Here is a 19,791-nt window from a genome sequence, read left to right as displayed (position 1 = left end):
AATGTCAGTTTGGTTCATTCCATCCCATGCTTCGTGCAGAGCAACGCCACGTTCAGTGAGTTTGGTCGACCTATATCATGTACGAGCGCTGGTCAAAATGTTCTAAGTCTACATAACTTCTAGACTGGTGACACCAACTAATCTTAGAAGAGTTGTTGGACAGTGTTCTTCACCAGCATTTCCAGCTAGTTTACTCAAATGGATCAACTAGTTTGAAAGCAACAGGTCCTTGAAGTATACTGGGGTATACATACGAGTAGTCTGATTTTACATGACACGTGCTTCGTCTCACATCTGTCGATTGGCAAAGTTTGCAAGTACATCAAGGTAGTTCAACATCAGACAGAGGACCGTCAACCAATCGTTACAACGCAATATCATCTGAATTGCCAAACGTAGGCGAATTATTACGTCGATTGTTTCGTAATATCCACCTTTGTACATACAAGACCTTTCATCCTTTTTAAAGTCTCTAGTTTATTGGACTAAAATGGCAACAATAAAACTCCATTTGTAAGCACCCTATATCTGAACCATGTGAGGTATTTGGACACGATTGTATAGGTTTACGAACCCAATAAGATTCTTAAAAGCAGCAAACTGAGACCCATACTTTCCAAATGTAATGTGATTCTGTTACTTTGTTTCAGATCTGGAGATCACACGTCGACATTACATATGGCTTACAGTGGCGGTGTGGGTTAATGCTCTCTTCTGGGCAGCAATGCCTTTACTTGGCTGGAGTCGGTATGTATACCAATTCTAACTTGACCTTTGTATGGTATTGGTTGGATATGAGATGAGATTGTACATCAAGGGAGGAATTCCATTAGGTTTGTGTGAAGATACTCAAACACAACGATGATATCTGCGAAGATTGCCGTATTTTATGACAGGGATTAATTAGTTGTATGGTCCGATTCTAATTAGTTTATGTTTAGAATCACGAGTTGTATCACCCCACGTTATATGCTTCTGTATTTAATGGTTCATGTCTAATGTAACCCGAGTACCCATATATTATCTCCTTGGATTAGAAAACAATCACAGGTAGGTGTGTATGTATCAACTACATAATACACAATCACGATCACCGTGTGCTGGAGAGAGCCGGGGAAAGTCACCGGTTAGATCCCTGACCGCGTTATACCAAAAGACGTTAAAGTGTGGAACTTGGTGTTATCTGTCTGGCGTTTGGCATTGATGGGTGCAACAAGGACTGGTTGGCTTTGAGCTAACACTACAAAGCTTGCTTAAATCTGTGCTAGTACACAAAACCCCATAGACACAAGCATGCACGTCGCCATATGAGCGAAATAATCATAATCGCGACGTTAAACCCCATTTTACCTCATCTCACCCTCCATGTCAGACTGAGTACTTCCAGAATATCATTAACCCCACAAGTCATCTCATGTGCAATAACAACAACCGGTTAAAAAAAATAGACAACTTGAATAAATCCAAATGTACTGAATTTTATAGGCAGTGGGCTTCTTACGAAAACCTTTTTCTAATATGCTGTACTTTATGCATGTGTATGTATGTGTGCGTGCGTGCGTGCGTGCGTGCGTGTGTGCATGTGTCAATGCATGTATGAGTGCATATGCACTACTTTAAACTAGTACCTCCACAACATGGCTGAATAATCTCTTCTACAGTATATAACATGATGTTAAAAGCTTATAGTTGGTATGGATGTGTATGGATGAGTATAGGTGATGTTTTTCACTCCATTTCTTCTCTTTTGTTTATTTGATACCAGTCAGCAAATGTACTCAATCCAGGAATGAATAACACATCATGGAAAAAGTAAAAAACAAAAGAAAACAAAACAATAGCAGTAGCAGCAACAATGAATGCCAAATGATGCGCAAGTCAATACAGTTACCTGTAGAGGATATTGTCCAAATAGTTCATGTATAAAATAATGATTCCTAAGGATGTCACAGTGTTCCAACTGACCTGGACATATTGGTGGAGTAGGCATTATACAGCATAGTTCTTGGAATATGAGAACTACTTAATATCAAATGTAGAAATTGCGACAACGGTTTCATATTCAATTATCTGACACACAAGTACCAAAAGATGGGGAAGCCCCAAAATACTCTGTTAACTTGGATGCTCTGCTTAATATCGAAGAAGAAACGATGACTATGTGCCTGACAGTTGAACAGACAATATGTCAAAAATAGCATGCGTAACATTCATACCTAGAACAGGTGAGTCAAGCGTGTCTTTGTAAGAGGTTTTGGTGGTAAAAGCTGGATGTAGTCATGGAACTAGACACACCTTTCTGCCTGAAGTATTATGCTGAGGTTACTTCAGTGACATCTCATGTCTGACGAAATACTCCATGTTTCAGATATGCCTTAGAACCGTCGAACATTGCATGTCTGCTTGATCTTCGGGAACGAGATGCTGGTTTCATCTCCTACGTCATCATGATCTTCTTGGTCTGCTTTGCTTTACCCCTTGTGGTCATCGGCCTTGCTTACGTCCACACCCTCAGAGTCATGCGTGCCATCGGGGAGGGTGGGGCACAGGAGAATGTCGAATGGACAAATGAAAAACAGACAACAAAGGTAACGAAAAGGATCCCGTTTTAATGAGAGTGCTTGAGTACGTTTGTCCGTCGCTTTGGGTGATAACAATATTATAACAGTAGGGAAACCAAGTATGAGAGAAGAGAAGAGCATGAGTTTAGTGTTACGCCGCTTTTAGCAGCATTCCCGAAACATCAACACAGATGGGCACTAGATATTAGCTACAGACTCTTGCCAGCTACATTCTGACACTTGATCAAATTTTCCTGGAATAATATGTTATTTCAGTGTAGCATAAACACTTTTCATGAAGGAGAATTTTTGTAAAATGCGATAGACAAATGTGAAATCATCTCTGCTCTGCGGACGTAATTTCAGTTCAAATGTCCGACTAAAGGAGTACACGGTACTGTACCTGTGTTGATGAAACTGTTTTCCATTCGATAAATAAGCAACAGAAAGTTAAATAAAAGTTATGTGATCACAGGTAAGATGATTTCGCACAAATGTGATCTTACGAAAATTTTATTAATGAAAAATATGTATTCTTCACTGACATAACACGTACTTCTTTGGAAATTACGTCAAGTATCCGAATATAACTGGCACGGGTCTGTGCGCAGACGTGACCAAAATAAGAATCGAAGCTTGACATTTGCCGTCACATGAGAAAGTTTTATCCATAAATCATGATCACTCCACACTGTGTCCACATGATGGGCGAATACTGTACCTCTGTGCAGTAAGAGTGGTTTAACATTTGAAGTCACACTGGCATTATCGTGACTAAATACAATAACAGATTATTAGTTATTTCAAAGCAAATATTAAAATCCTATCAACGACGGACAATAGATTAGCACATATATGAATTATGAACTAGTAATTAAATCTAAAATGATTTAGCTATAAATGGCAATTCAATATAAAAACAGGCCATAGACAGTCATTGTAGATCACCAAACTAGGGACCATTGGGACATTTGGTTTCTGCTTTGACCCTAACTAGGCTGTACAGTAAGAACTACAGCAGTAACGTTCGTGATTACATCAAGGCAGCACCAGTTCTGTAAATATAATATCCGGTTTTGCCTTTGACATATTATGTTCACATAACAGATTAAATGGTTTCAACATTATAACGCCCTTTTCATAAACATAGGTGCAGTGGAGATGCAGTCCCGCGAACTTTGTCTATGTCATTTGAGTCGTGGAACAATCAGATTCTGGGAAATGTTACCTGAGTATTCGGGGTTAAGCCACATAACATGATTTTAGTTATGTTTATGGCATGTGAGATTACTTTAGAATGTTCCATATGATGTTGGCGATATCTTCGGCGAGATCTACCTGCAAAGCTGATGAAGCAAAGCTGATTATAATCAAGACGAGTCAGATGTAAGCGGATCATGTTTCGGAAAGGGGATGGAATATGACACCAAGAAAAGGAATTAAATTTGAGTGTATGCACTGAATATGAACTGCAACAGGAAACAACACAATTAATTGGATATTTGCACAGAAAGGATATTAGAGCTGCCAGCAGCGACATAGTATTCCGGGAACTCGGAAAGTAGAAAGTTTGATTGCATGGTTCAGAAGAACATACAGCCTCCCAGAAACACAAGAAAGTGGTCCTTCAGAGCGTTGTGTGTCTTGTGGGTATTTTTAGAGCAGAGGAAAGACATTGCATGTTTCAAAGACAAGACAAAAGACGTAGCTGAGAGCTATTTGTACCCTGTTGGAAATTCTCTTTGCATCTGTTGTTCTGCGTGAACTACACGATCGACATGAATATGGAATGAAGTCAACAGTGCAACTATAGGAAACGTTCTTGTATGCTCTTGATCTGCAATATTTTGCCATATCTAAAATGGCATCGTTGCCTAACCGCGTGTGACCAGGGTCGTTGGTGATTGTTTCATGGAGGTGAATGTTATTTTATATGCTGCTCCTCCACATTACTGCTTGAGATATATTAAATATCACAATCATTTCTAACCAACAACATTGAAAAGGCGTTATCTTCGTGTGTTATTACACGGCTGGTTAATACCAAACTTTCAATGTTTTAAAAGATTTTTTGTTAAAAAAGTCAGATCAGTTTACTTTACGTATGATATTTGGAACGTACGCACAGGATGTATCCATGAATTTTAGTAGACAAGCATCATCAAGTCACCTCTGATTTGTATTGGAACATCTCAACAGGAACACAGCATTGAAAGATGGTTTAACGCATGAACGATGGTATAAAGCGCCTGTCCCTAGTCGTTAGAACTATGATTCCACAATTAGCGTTCAACAGTTGGTGATCATAATGTTTATGCAGTCACGCCTGGTGTTACAATTATAGTCGTTTCAAACGGTATTTCTGACCTAGAATATGGGTGTTCAGCACGCGAAGACACAAGACATCGGAGAACTGCTGAGGGTAGAGCTGTCGAAACTTCGTAAGTTGTTCGAGAAGAAAATAGTTACCAAAGATAAAGGTTGTTACACCATCTTTTGCTGTGACGAAGTCTCTGTTTCTTAGCTGTTATAATCTGAGAGGAGAAATTAGTGTGAAACAGGTGATGATATACAATGCCGCCTCCAATCTTTTCTTGCTCCCAAATGGTGCTATTCCTCGACGTAAGGCAGAAATTGATGGGTTCCGAGTCACTGCTTGCCACATTTGGACGATTAGTTTAGGTAGTTCCGACCTGAAGTCGACCTGAATTGCCTGCCAATGTGCCTTATGTTTAGAGTCTTGACTTATCTTGGAACCTCGATAATTTTGAGAGCAAATGGTGATTGGTCCTTCACAGAACAATGGTTGAATGATAGTAATAATCCCTTGTCGGTGGACTGGCACAAACACAGTGTCTTAAGTGATGGCTCGATCCCTTTCGATCTCATCGTGCTTGTGGATTCGACTGAACATTCAAGGTACAGCAAAGAATATGAGGACGTCAGCTAAAATCACAGAATTGTAAATCAGTGGAAAAGGCCTGTATACAGTCTCATGGTTTTGTCTTATGCAAACCGGTGAATTTGTTCGTCCTATAATTCGATGAAATCAACACTTACGAAATGTCTCGCTTGCATCCTTACTACTGAGTTGTCTGACCCCATCATTGTTCTTGATTCCAATTTGTTGACAGAACATGGGATCGAACCCAGGTACCTGGCACACCTCCCTCCTGACACTCTTGGTAACGAAGACGTTTGCAGAGCTTGGTGCATCCGACCACCCCGCTCTTCCAAGGTTCAGGAACCGTCGGCTGATGATCATAATAACCACTGTCCCATTATCACCATAACCATCTTTGCTGTATTTATTTATTTATTTATTTATTTATTTATTTATTTATTTATTTGTATATTGTTAGTTAGTTAGTAAGTCAGTTAGTTAGTTCTGTGAATAATAAAGGAGGGCATTCCGAACAAGGAATATCACGTTCCACTTGAAATAAAGTGTGATTTTGTATCAAATATAAAATGTGAAATGTAATTTTTTAATGAATTTAGTGAGACCGTTAAGCACCGTATCCATCTGTGCCTCATTATCTTATAACAAACGCCATGCTTATGGTTTTGACGTGGAGGTCCACCAATGCTGCTGCCTGTGAATATGAAACGGACGTCATGGAAAACGGCAATTTCATTAAACAACTTCAGTTCTCTGTGTGTTAGATAAGGCAGATCTTCCAGGAGACGTCCCACTGACTCTCTGGGATGTTTGGAAATATAGCAAGGGCATATACCTAATAATGAGCCTGATTAACCCGTGACTGTTCTATGATCACCCGGACCTACTCGACTGCATTCATCTATTTTGATCTGTAAATAAGACTAACAGGGAAGGGCCTTCCATAGGGTCAGCTATTTGGTTATAAACATTTGCAAGGTGCCTCATGAACCGATACAATACCTGAGACAAACTAATTTAAGATAAAATTCCTTACCATCAGTCATTTTCTACACTGTATCGAATTCGTTATCTTTGAATATATCATGCCTACTTGATCTAATGATTCACATCTCCACAAAACAGGACATTCTTTAAAATGATAAATATATAACTAACCTTTTAATACGGCATAGTAAGAAATCATTTTCCTCTCGACAACCGGAATGTCACTTGATGGCCATGCTCTTCCCCGTAAAGACGCCATGTAATTGTCGAGGTACCACCCATCACCACTTACGGTTGTCATGGAGATCGGTCTATTACTTCTTGAAAAAGACCCGCGACGGTGCTCACTGGATCACTGTAATCTTCCTTGGTGTTTTGTTTTGTTCATGTGACATTTAAGGATGGCGTGTGCAGATGAATAGGAGGAAAGGGAGTGTGCTGTTTTGATAAGAATTGATGTGGTGGGTGCGTAATGCGAATAACATGAATAGAACAGTATCATTTAGTTGTTCCCCACGGGTACGACAGGCTATAATTGGTAGCCAGAAAGTATACCTCGGATGATTTTGATGTATCGGACGGTAAGACTTTATGGCGACCACAAAATTGTGCCGACACTGTCCGTCTGTTATTAACCAGGTTCTGCAATGCTCCGCCTTGGTATCTATTTGGCAGTTGTCAAAGGTTACACATTTGCAGTATGCATCCCATTGGACATTTCACCTTGACGAATTGACGGTCATTGGTGTAATGGAAGTACCACCTTCGCGTCTCCAAGGTCATTCACATGTAGTTCCAGGAAAACAAAGCCTCATTACATTTTCTCAGGATATTCTGAGATGTATATACACCCCTTGGAGCAAAGTCGTGATGTTGGGGATGTTTAAACAGCATTGTATGTTTATTTCATGTAACATTCTTTCAAGAAATTATGTGCTATCTTGTTGTAAATATTTTGTTTGTTTAATCTAACTTACGTTGGCGGTAAAGTTAAGTGAATAAAGACTGTTTGATTCATTGAGTCCACCCAGCTGTGAATTGGGTACTTCGTTAGGATGAGAGTGCCACAACAAAACTCGGTGCGCCTAGTAGCAGCAAGAGTTAGAGATTGATATACGATGTGACGTTGAAACTGACATCCAATGATCGAGGGAATCATATACCAGCGCCTTGAGCAAGCACTAGATGCATGGATATGTGGGCTATATAAATATCCTGTAATAAAAAATCTACAAAAACCCCACGTATTTCATGCAGTTTCCTTTGTTTCAGATGGGGGTTATTGTTGTGATGCTGTTCGTGGTCGGGTGGTCTCCCTACGCGTGCCTTCACTTGTATGCCTTATTTGACTCCCCATACAACGTGACTCCTCTGCTAACGACAATTACCGCCCTTTGTGCAAAGACGTCCACGGTGTACAACCCTGTTGTGTACATCACCATGAACAGACGCTATATGCTTGCCCTCAAGAAGATGTTCAAGTGCGTGTTCACCTACAGGGACCATGAAGCTATTCAGATACACAACCTGACGTGATCTGAAAACCCTGGACATATTGTATATTCATTGTTATATATTCACCATATTATCACGATGATACCTGTTACTTGCTCTCAATACATGTTCTGTCGTATGCACATTGCTTGGACATGTTTGTACATGAAAGCAACGGGCGTTGAAGTAGCCTTGTGGTTCACACGTTCGCTCGTCACGCCAAAATATTGGGTTCAGTTCCCCTCAGTGGACAATTTCTGATGTCTGGTGATTGTGCTGGAATACTGCTAGATCACTCACATGTAAGGCTGATAGGTGTTTAGATATGTCAAATATAGGAAATCTGCCCATCATGTTCTACTGGAATAATGTTTGCTATGAATGACTATTTCAAAGAATGATTAAAATGTTTGTTACACTGGACTTTAAGTGATTGACCACATTTTGCAGACAGACAACTTTATCAAATGATCACACAAGTTTTAACCTAGAAATGGCAATCGTTCAAAGCTAATGAAATTACTGATAGTACGTCCCAATAACGAATCAGTACCAGTGATACAGATCATTGACGTTAGACTTCATAGGTGTGCTTGAATATCCTCTTTTGAACTCACCCATGATCAAAACGAGCATATGAAGAAAACAGCTATAGATTACATGGTATTAACATTGACAGTGTTAGCACACTATTGAACAATCTATTAAGCGGCTTCAACGCTATTCAAGCATTCAGTCTATCTGCGTTTACATAATGAGCTAAAACAGTAAAGATGGCAAATGCCTATTCTCAACTCATACTTAAAGGTACCTCGAGATCGCATCGTGCCATTTTGACGACCTGTACTGAACGAAAATGAAGTAAATTAATTAATGCTCACTGCCACATTGACTGACAACAGATACTGTCCATATGCGAAAATGTGCCTCGAATATTTTTGTGTGAACAAAACTACAAAAAGATGTCTTCGCATGCCTCCGATTTATCAACCATCACACTAACACCATATAAATCGTCAAAGGCACAACGTACTTGCTCTATTATTTGCAGAATCACAAAAGAAGCAAGTTAATTTCTTTCCATATGTTTCCTTTCTACAGGTATTTTGAATTTCGGCTCAGGTTGGCTATATCAAAAGAAGAGAAGTGAATATGGCCCAAATATTTAACTAGAATACAAGGTGTATCATATCTTTATATAATGGCCAAATATCCAATTTCCATCAAGTAATTCACGCATCAGTGAAAACAGTATTTTACGTTTCTTCAAAGCTTTCCAGTATCAAACGTCTCGGCTTTAGACTTTAAAGTTGTGGTATTGCGGACATGTGAAGAATGTTTGCGGACTCTAGGATCACAATGACGCCTGGTGTTTGTGGTGATGTCAACCATGCATTGAGAATAGTACCATCAGTGACACTGTTGTTGACCTTGGTGTGAAATATGGAAAGGGCTTTATTGGGTTGCGCCTCTTTCTATGTACACAGTGGTGACGTGTATCTGTATGAGGATCAGAATCTCACTCTTTGAATGTCCATGATGCAATGAACTGCCACAAAGTGAAAGTCAATTTGTAATTGTGTAATTTGCATAAAGCAGACGGCTCATTTCGGATCATTTGGTTGAGAAGATCATTTATGATATCTTATGTTGTAAATAGAGTATTTAATATACAGTCAAACTTCAGAAGCTGACTTAAATGAACAATAAGGCCAGACATGCAACATTTACCAAAATGTGAACAATGTCTTAAGTCTTCTTCCTGTTATCTCTTCGCGATAACACTGCTAAAATGCTGTTCTCTTCCTTAAACAATGTCTCAACTCCGTCTAAAGTTTCGATTGTTATACCTTGTATGTTTGTTCTCAATAAAATGCGTTTATTAGCTTTCTATATATAGAGCCTGTGCATTATTTAGATCTTGGTTTGTATCAAGATTTCAAAGAAATAGAAAACTATGTATTCAAACTAATGCTCTGATGTAAAGGTCATAATGTGTGACAGATACTCTTATTCAATTTTTTCCCTGTGAAAAGCACTGGCAACTCAAGTTACTGGCAATGCGAGTGGTCCTGTGCGTAGTGCTCAGGTCACAAATCAGTAGAAGTTAAGCACCGTCGAGCTCGGACAGTCTTTGGATAGGTGGCCGTGTTTGTAGGACATTGGTCCTGCCCCAGAACGAAGCACATATGAAACATGTGGTCTCACCTTAGACAAGTGAGTTTGTTCAAAATTGCCTCTCGTCACCCAGCAGGAAATGGGTACCCGGTGAGATAAAAGCATGTGACTATAACCTTCTAGCGCCTAACAGGCAGCTTCGGTCATCCGGGGTAACAATACTGATGTTCAGTATGTTATGTCCCTTAGTGATGTGGATGAGGCGCCATATAAGTACTCTTATTATATTAGGACATTTGATCCTCACTGCATTGCCTGGTAAATTACATTACATTACTGCCGACGCATTAACTAACTGAAAGCTCTATCAGTGAAAGGAAGAGTAGTTTCTGGTGAATATGCGATCTATAGCAGCGGACACGATGCTTCTCTCAGGTACCTTGTTTACTCCCAGACGCCGACACGGACCGCAAAGTCTCAATGACACATACGTTGGTCCTTGAATAAATTATGTGTCAGTTGCCCCAAAACAACACGGTTTCATGTTTTGCTAATTAGATATGGAAAGTGGGATTTGTACAAATGGAAACCAGGCTATACCAACGATTATACCAATTTCCGCTGTATCTACAAGGGGCTCAGAGCAGAAAGGACCACAAGTGCTATCTGCTGAAATCTGAAATCGTGATTGTCATTGGACTTTGTGAAGTCGTTATCTGCATTGACAATGCATAATGATCTGTGAGATATGTTGACTGACAATGTCATGTGCGAAGTCTCTCGATATGCGTAGTTTCGATAACATATTGCAGTTGTTTGAGATATCTGGATCGATGATACATTTCGATGAGTAGATATCTGATTTACAGTGGTAAGGGAGTCTAGCTTACGCGGCTTTTAGCAAATTTAGCAATTACCAACATTAAGCTTCACACATTGAATCCATGGGGGAATTGAACCCGGGTGTGCGGCCGCGGCGTGACGAGCGAACGCTTTAACCAGTTAACACTGGTAAAGTATCGTTTATACATGCGGATTGAAATGATCAGATATCTCCACTGACAGCAGTATATTATACGTAAATAACTTGGCTGACATATGTAAATGATCTGTAGTCTGGATATCGTAGATCACAGGCAAAGCAAAATCGTTCTTCGCCTCTTTCATCCCTTTCAGCTTCCGGTTCAACAGATTGAAGGACCAGGGGAGTTTAATCTAAATATAGTTGTTGAATCATGTGTACACATATGGAACATTTGCGGAGTTCCCTCCCTTGCTTCATTCACCCACTACGGCAGAAGTGTTTTGTTTTTGTTTGCTGTTGTTGTTGTTGTTTAGGGGTGTGAGAATAAATGTTAAAAAATAGTAACAGTAACGAGGGCAGATTAGAAATATAATCTTCAATATTTTAGTGGTAAAACTAGGCAATATCATATTCGTTTTTGTTAAAGTTCTGCTTATTCTTATCCATTCAACCCTTTGAACCGGAAGCTGGCAGCGGTAATGGTGATGAAGAACGACTCTGTATGCCACGAGTGGCGCTTAAAATGTTGAATAAAGTATACTTTACATGTGTAATTATGAAATATGAGGTTGAAAATCCCAGAGCACCACCCTGTGAGCAAATGGATGTCTACCTTTGGTGTTGGTGATATTTTAGTTTGACATTAAAAATATTTTTAGAACCGGAACGAGGACAACTTTCGCCGGCTTTGCTTGCAAGTAGGGAGGCAGGTATTTTTGTCTTTGTTGCGCAACCCTTTTGGCGCTACGTTTCTCTTGCGAAGATAGCAGGCTTGAGAATGGTAGGAATGACCTGAAAGAGGTGACCTAAAGCTGTTTGATTAAGAATGCTAATTGAACTGTAAGAGTGAGTTAGAATTTACTGTAAGATATTTGATTTGACAATTCGTATAATCTGTTGACACCTACACGTTAAGAGTAATACTATGTTTGCTGTAGATAAATTGAATGGCGCTGTTATAAATATCGCCTGCATAAGTCTGCATCTGTGATCTGTAAATAGCTCCACTGGGCCTGTCCTACGACATGCAGAATTCATGATGGTATGTAACATGTAAGTAGACCGACTGAATCTGTCATAAGAACTAATGATCAAGTTCTGGAATAAACAATGGTATATGCGCATTATTGAGCTCGAATTACCGCACATGTGGCTGAGTAGATATCCCAAAACAGCAACGGCGTATGACAACGCAGTTGGCACTAGGACATGTAGATCTCGACATTGACATACAAAATTCATGATGGTATTTGAGCTGTAAGTAGATCGATTGACTCATAGGATCTGACCATTCAGTTCTTGAATAAACATACAGTCGATTTACACTGCGTATGACCTAGTACATATACGAAAACAACGTATGACCTGTAAATAGCGCGATTGGTACTATGACATGTATGTGTCGAAATTGACCAGGGTACCAGAGCTGAAGACACCTGAATTTAAATGACCGCTCTATATATAAACTATGTGTTACTATGACTTGTGGGTGTTATGATTGATATTTGTCCTTCAGATGTATGCTCTAATACTGTCATGTGGCATGTAGGTATCTCGACTGACAATAGCTGTCAACATTACTCTTTTGGCACTGTCAAGTGGTTTATTTCTAGATTTCCAATCTTATGCATATGCTTTGTGCCTTTAATTCTCGTAATACTAACCACTGTTTGCCATGCTAACAGGTTCAAAACATGTGGTAACGAACAGGAATACAATATTTTCTTTCAATTTCTCTCCATGTGACGGGACATCATTTTCATGTTCTGCCGATACCGTCTTTGCTCATCCTGAGTTCATATGTTCCAAACATGCAAAGCGTATTACATTATATGCATTTTAATTCTGATTCCCGTTCACCTTGATGAATATGGCATTCGATAACAGTATGAGCACTTACGAGTGACGAAACGGAACAGATTCAATAAACATTGTAAATATTATTTCTTTTAGTTTGTTATTTTGTAGTTCATGGCGATGGAGTAGCCCAATGGGTAAACCGTTTGCTCGTCACGACTAGGACCCAGTTTGGATTTCCACATGGGTAAAATGTGTGAAGCTCACATCCCCCGATGGGTTCTTTCTGGAATATTGTTGAATACGGCGTAAAACCAAACTCACTCATTATTTGTAGTTCGATTCCGAACTCAAAAGCTAGTACATTAAGAATGGTTGTTACGAACATTGTATCGGGGCTAAGGATTTCTACTTTTACATAAGGTCGGCCTTCACATTTGTAAATGACGCACAAACAGTTGTTTTTGACATCAAGGTCCACAAGAGTAATGGATTTCGTTAATAATGATTAGAAGTAACACCACCACGCTCGTTGATGAGATTCTGTTAGGTGTCACAGTCCCTCTGTAAACACATACATGAATATACACGTCGTCTCATTTCACACGTTAATATAAAAGGATATATTCATGAGGCTCAGTAAATTGACAAGAAGATTGAAAACACTGATGCCCTGTACATTAATGTCGCATCTATATTGACCGAGCTTGCGAGTATGAATTTCAGGAGTCTAAGAAAATGCTGATAAGTATTTGCTGGAGATGGTTTTGCAAAATACACAGGACAACGACCTTCGAAAGTTCTGGCCAAGTATTTATCCGGAAAAAGCAACTTTACCATCGTTACAAAATATGCTTTTGTATTTATTCAAGTTTCTTTTCATTCGTTTCCTTCATTATCACATTTATCATAAAAATCACCATAAAAAACATACAAACTCTTGTATTATGTGTTATTGTGAGTAAAGTAAATTTGGTTTTTTCGAAAACAAATGGGAACGACTTGTGTTTTTTTCCGTTTCCGAGACTAAAGCTGATTCATTATCACAAGAATTATGTCAGTTACATCCTCGGTATGACAGCGCGCATGAATACAAAACCGAATGCCCTCCTCCTCAACGACAATTAAATGTAGAACTTTAGTGAATTTTAAGTTTTTGGCAAATCGTTGTTGCGACGTACCTTCCTTTATATAGTAAATGTCCTAATTATATCTCATTTAAAGGTTACATGCAACCAAAAAATGAAACAAAATGAAAACACAATTATCACTTATTCATGACATATAATATACATTGCTGTTATTGCTATTGAGTCAGGGTTATCTGTATATAGCAAATGCCTTTTCGCCTGTTTACCTGCCCCTTGACAGTACCTGGCATCATTTCTGTTTGATAGTGATCTAAACATAAAAGCGACAAAACATTTTTCAAGAAATCTCCGCCAAGGGCAGAATCGATTGTACGGTTTTGGCTTGAGCTTATATCCACAGCGTGTTTTAAAATCCGAAGATCAAACACGTGTTTAAGATATCACAAGAGTCGCTTAGCGGCATCGGCGTTAACAGAGGTTTGACAAATGAATCATCCTTAACATCATGTAAAGAAAGAAAGAACAGTTACCCCAAGTGTACCTAGGAGTCCACTGTCCACTGTTTTATGCAAAAACCCTAAGTAGGACACAAATGATTCGGTGTGATTGCTCATGTATTGGTCAAGTTCAGGGGGTCAAATCAGAGGACGAGAATTAGCCACGTGTTTGTTCCTTAACGGTGTGTGTACGTGGATCATATCAAACCATAGGAGGTGATACTTAACATCTACTGACACATACCTTTTGTCGGAATCGTACAATACATACATACATGCATATATATAGTTTATCCCAAACGCATAGTGAATGAGGAAATACCAAACCACGCCAGCAACTTTGCATGTGTTATATATATATATATATACACACACAATTTGATAACATGCAAAGTTGCTGGTGTGGTTTGGTATTTCCTTATTCACTATGCGTTTGGGATAAACTATTCCTTTAGTTCCCTTTGAAGTGAATCAGAGGTTTCATACAATAGAGTCTTAGGTTTACAAATAAATATTTGTTTCTAAAGTGTTTAATGTTTTCATACATCTCTGTCATAGTTCAGTTTAACGAACTGTGAAATGAAATATGAAAGAAACAAAAAGCTGCAAGTATATATTGAAGTTGTCGTATTGAAGGCGGCATTTGGGGGGATTTTGATTTTGGTGCGCCCATTGCTTGAGTTTGCATATTCTGTAGCACAGATCAAATCGGGTCGTCGGGCTCCCTGACCGGGTTGACATATTTCCGCATGTCCCAACTGCTAAGCGCATGCTGTTGATCACTGGATTGTCTGATCCAGACTCGATTATTTACAGACCTCCTATTGCTGGGATTCTGCTGAGTGCGGCGCTAAACAATGGTCCACCATCAGTCATAGCTGTCACAGAAACAGTGGTGCTGGCAATAATATAATACCCCCAACACCTGATCCCAAATTTATGTGTGTGATTATTAGTCGTGCAATGTTCATGTCACACGTCCCTGTCCTTGACATCCTCTGTAGGTCCAAAGAGGCGTTTAGTCTGTGAACACGGGATCAAATTATACTTTTCATTTTGTAAATGTTACAGCATAAGAGAGACAATAAATCACCTTTTGTAATGTAAACTGTCATACATTCGATTGCTAAAGGATGACATTTTCCTAATTAGACGTGATAATATAAGTAAAACTGATACATCTAACTCATTGCCAGGGTTAAATAGCATTCTTGGAGGCACAACTCTAAAAGTCTAGTGTTTTAAAACTGCCAAAAAGTCAAAGGGACATCTGATATTCTGTGAAAACCTCAGATATCTAAAACATTTATGATTACCTCAATTCAAGGTACGGCTGGCCTCTATCCCGGCGTAATGCCTTTTGGGGGAATTAGTCCAAAGATATTTATGATTATAAGAATCGACTGATGTGGTTAGGGTTTTTAGGATCGATTACGTTTGTTCACCTCCTTGGTCCAAGCCTAGGATCTGAATCTTGTAGCAAAACCATCGTCGTAAAACTGAAGTCAAATGTACTGATGTGCTGTCTCAGGCAAACAACTACTGAGTTAGTCAAACAGTTACTATAGTTAGTTTGGCACACAAGCATGGAGACAGCACATCATAGATTAATGAAAACCTTTGTCGACACTTGTGCACGTGCTTCTCCAACACCTGGCTGTGCCTTTCTCTGCACTCCTCCCTCGTAACAGTCAGCTGTCAATATTTTTAGATAGTTCGTTGCACAACTTTTTTATTTTGATGATAAATATATGCAAAAAACCTCACTGCGTCGGTACCATGTTCCAGTTATGAAGAGCGTTTTATTGAGTATTTTATATTTGTAAGTTTTCGAATTAGATTGTAATGTATCGGTCCGCCTTTGAGCCAAACGGGCTATAGTGGCGGCTGCTGATAGCACCAATTGCGAACACTTGATATTATCACTGACAATGTAAAGTTCACAGCACTGAATTAATTCTCTTTCTTTATTTCTTGTTAAGATACAAGATGGATATAATACCATCTGACACTAACGTTGTGTTAGTCATATATCAACGGCTACAAGTCCGTGTAAGATGTACTGTATATCATTGCGACGTTATCCAACGTGCAGCCGTCAATGATTTTAATAATAACTATCTCCTATATTTATAACTTGTCAATAAGCGTGTAAATGGGATGACGCTCATTTTTTACCACAAGTACCACTATTAGCAGTTCTCTTGAACAATACCCACTCTATAATACTATCGCGCCTATTGACACTAATGAAAATAGACTTCGACCATGCATATATAATCAAGCCGGAGATAAAGGGGCAGATGGACAAAAGACATTTCGTTCATAAGCATAACTATATGGTAGACAGATTTTGGCCACTTAAAGTAATTTTTCATGAATTGTTACTACGGCATAGCAGTTTTCCCGAAGATATCATTTTGCCGTGTTATTTTCCAGACACACAGGACCGTAATTAAGCCTCGGTATGTTGTTGTGTCTAGCATAATGACCATCGCTTCAGAAAGGTTCAATATCTTACAATTACAACGAAGATGTATTATGGGTGACCTGAAAAGTATTGAATGAACTGGGATGATAAGGAAAAATCATGTCTTAATTAAGGTAAAAAGAACACATATCCATATTGGGGAGAGTATGCAGAGTGTACGTTTCATACGTCCACGGCATGAACCTGTAGTAACAAACATATACATTTCCAAGGACAGAATCAGAGGACATGTGGATATATTGACATATAGTAATACAGTGACGTTTCTTGTTGACCGGGGGTAATTGTTTGTGCGCATGTGTACTATGTGTACGTGTTTTCAGTTATTCTTGGCATAATGGTTGGTTTGAGCCCCGACCTTTACATGGCTCTAACTGCGCCATGAATTCGTTCATGTTTCGTTCACTGCTAATATCTTTTCTGTTATTTCAGTAATGAAATGTAGATGTTCTATGAGCAATGTTATCATCAGTCGGTAAACACATCCTGCAGAAAAAACATGGAATATAAATAATGCACAGACAGTTGATTATGTGCTCCGTTGACAGTAATTGAAACGAGCTGCTGAAGATGATGTTCCCTAATCAACGTGTACAATTCAAACTGTAAAATGTCAAATTGCAAAGTCACACTTACATTCTCCCCTAAAATTGTTCTTAGGATCTGCGAAGAACCAAAGATCTGTAACAGCTTCCTGCTGTATTCATATCAACTATTTCCCCTTTCCACAATAAGTATGTGCACAGAATCTGTTCTTAGAAATGTGAAGACATGGTTCATTTGCATTAGTGCTGTAGATTATTGAGCGATACTGACTGTTCAGGTTAGGGTATCAACTGGAGTAGATATGAGGAATAAAGGAGATGTCCACCAGCTCTGTTCTAGTTGATTCGGTGTATAATATACACATATGCATACCTACCCATGAAAACACATGTATGTGCGTGTGCTCTCTCGACCGTTATTGCGATAATCGCGGATCCATGGACGGGTCGCCAGTATTGTGTGTAGCAGATTAATATACGATGGTACTTTTGACATGCTTATTCTGCGTAGTTTCATCTGATGAAAACAGACGTGTGGAAGGTCGTTGAATGGCATGTAGAAGTGACACACATACGGAAAAGAATTTATGTATTCGAATTCCTACATCTCGGGAACACGACGTTTTTGCAGTATAAACGTGCTCTTTCATGAAAAAAGGACTGTAGGCAGCATTGGTGTCATAGTTCCCATGGAATTACTGAACGCAATTTGAGTGCATGTGTGTGAAAATCAACACCTGAGTAATAAGTTAGTAATGGCGGTCAATTAGTTTATAACAACATATCGTATCAGATGGCATGATGATATCTCACTAAATTAATTAAACAGATCTAACTAAACCCAACAAATAATGTACAAACTAAAGTGATAACTAGCGCTGGCGTCCTTTGTTGACGACGTCAAGGCATGTTGTGCACGTGATGGCTCGTGGGTTCCTGCACTGCTTCTAATACTACGGAGCCGACAAGAAAAGGAGTGTTAATTACCCCTTATTTTGAGGTCATACAATAAGACAACATGTTGTCCCCTTTTGCTGATTGGACTCAGTGGCCAGTCTACCATTCTGATTAACTTGACAATTAATGCTATGTCCATTTTCAGTCTTAAATAGAATGTGATGCCACCTCAAATCTACCAGCAGGCGGCTATATCGTAAGTCTGTTTCAAGTCCTAAGGATCAAATGTCAATATTCGTTGAAAACGCAGAATATGCTAACCACAACCTCTGTTTGGCAGTTACCATCTCGGTGTTTCGTCCTGTGCAATGTTATGCCTGATGCGTCTTACAGCTCAACCAAGTGACCGTTTACCTAAACGTTTATGATATGCAAGTTGCAGCACGGTTACATTTTTCTTGAGTAACAACAGAATGCAACTGTTGCGTTATCACTTCCAAAGGCGCCTGAAAAATCTAGCAAAGCCCTCAGGCTTACTGCAGTTGGTTACATACCGTATGAACCGTATCACGTATCCCTATTCCTATCATAACTGCTTCCTTCCGGTTATTGTGCACACTGTGTCACAGTGACTAACGTACACTGTACTCATGAATGTACAAGTGGGCCAGTGGGCCAGCATAGTGGATAAAGCGTTCGCTCGCCACGACGAAGTCTCTCGATTCTCTGCAGAGGCACAATCTACAAAGCCACTTTCTGGTGATATTATTGAAATATTACTTAGAGCGAGGTAAAACAATACTCACTCGCGCTAGTACATCTGAGCAACGGAGATACCTAATCACTCCGCACGGTAGTCATGAGTCGTTACCACATTTCTGGAAAACCTGACGAGAGATTACGATAAGATGTAGAAACTGTTACTAATGGACGAACTAACTTATGTGGTTCCTTTGTTTCTAAAAATAAACAAACAACCGTTGACACTAACTAGGACTATTTACGTCAACAGCCCCATGGCTTCCAGACCACCTGATCTGAAAGTGAAAATCGGAGTTATCCCATAATTTGTCGAAAAGAAACTTTAGATCTATAGCATGTTATTCTTTTCTAGATCTTATAGCATGTTATAACTAAATGTGGCTAGACTGTACGACGATAGGATGGCTTCACAATGATCATTTCGCCAAGAAACAAACCAGGGCCTAGATTTTTTAAGCTCTCTCAGCGGTAAGATAGTCGTAAGCGCCATACATTAACATTAACTTACGACGATCTTAGCGTTAAGAGAACTTCCAAAATCTAGGCCCTGGGCCTAAATTTGCGAAACACTCTTAGCGTTAAGTGGTCGCGACTGCTGTACATTAATGTTAAGTTACGCCTATCT

General features: G+C 39.3%; 1 protein-coding gene across 1 annotated transcript in view; it reads left to right on the top strand.

The window, feature by feature from the left end:
* The window catches only part of LOC137283696 (visual pigment-like receptor peropsin), a 57,618-nt gene extending 47,789 nt beyond the window's left edge, over positions 1-9,829 (top strand). Inside the window, exons 4-6 of the mRNA XM_067815352.1 lie at positions 651-747; positions 2,369-2,588; positions 7,723-9,829. Coding sequence (XP_067671453.1) covers positions 651-747; positions 2,369-2,588; positions 7,723-7,986 — 581 coding nt within the window. The 3' untranslated portion in view covers positions 7,987-9,829. The remainder of the gene's footprint in view (positions 1-650; positions 748-2,368; positions 2,589-7,722) is intronic.
* The last annotated feature ends 9,962 nt before the right edge of the window (positions 9,830-19,791 follow it).

This window comes from Haliotis asinina, chromosome 5 (assembly GCF_037392515.1).
Source record: "Haliotis asinina isolate JCU_RB_2024 chromosome 5, JCU_Hal_asi_v2, whole genome shotgun sequence".
NCBI lineage: Eukaryota > Metazoa > Mollusca > Gastropoda > Lepetellida > Haliotidae > Haliotis > Haliotis asinina.
The sequence above is the reverse complement of the archived record's forward strand: the minus strand, read 5'-3'. Positions and strand labels throughout refer to the sequence as shown.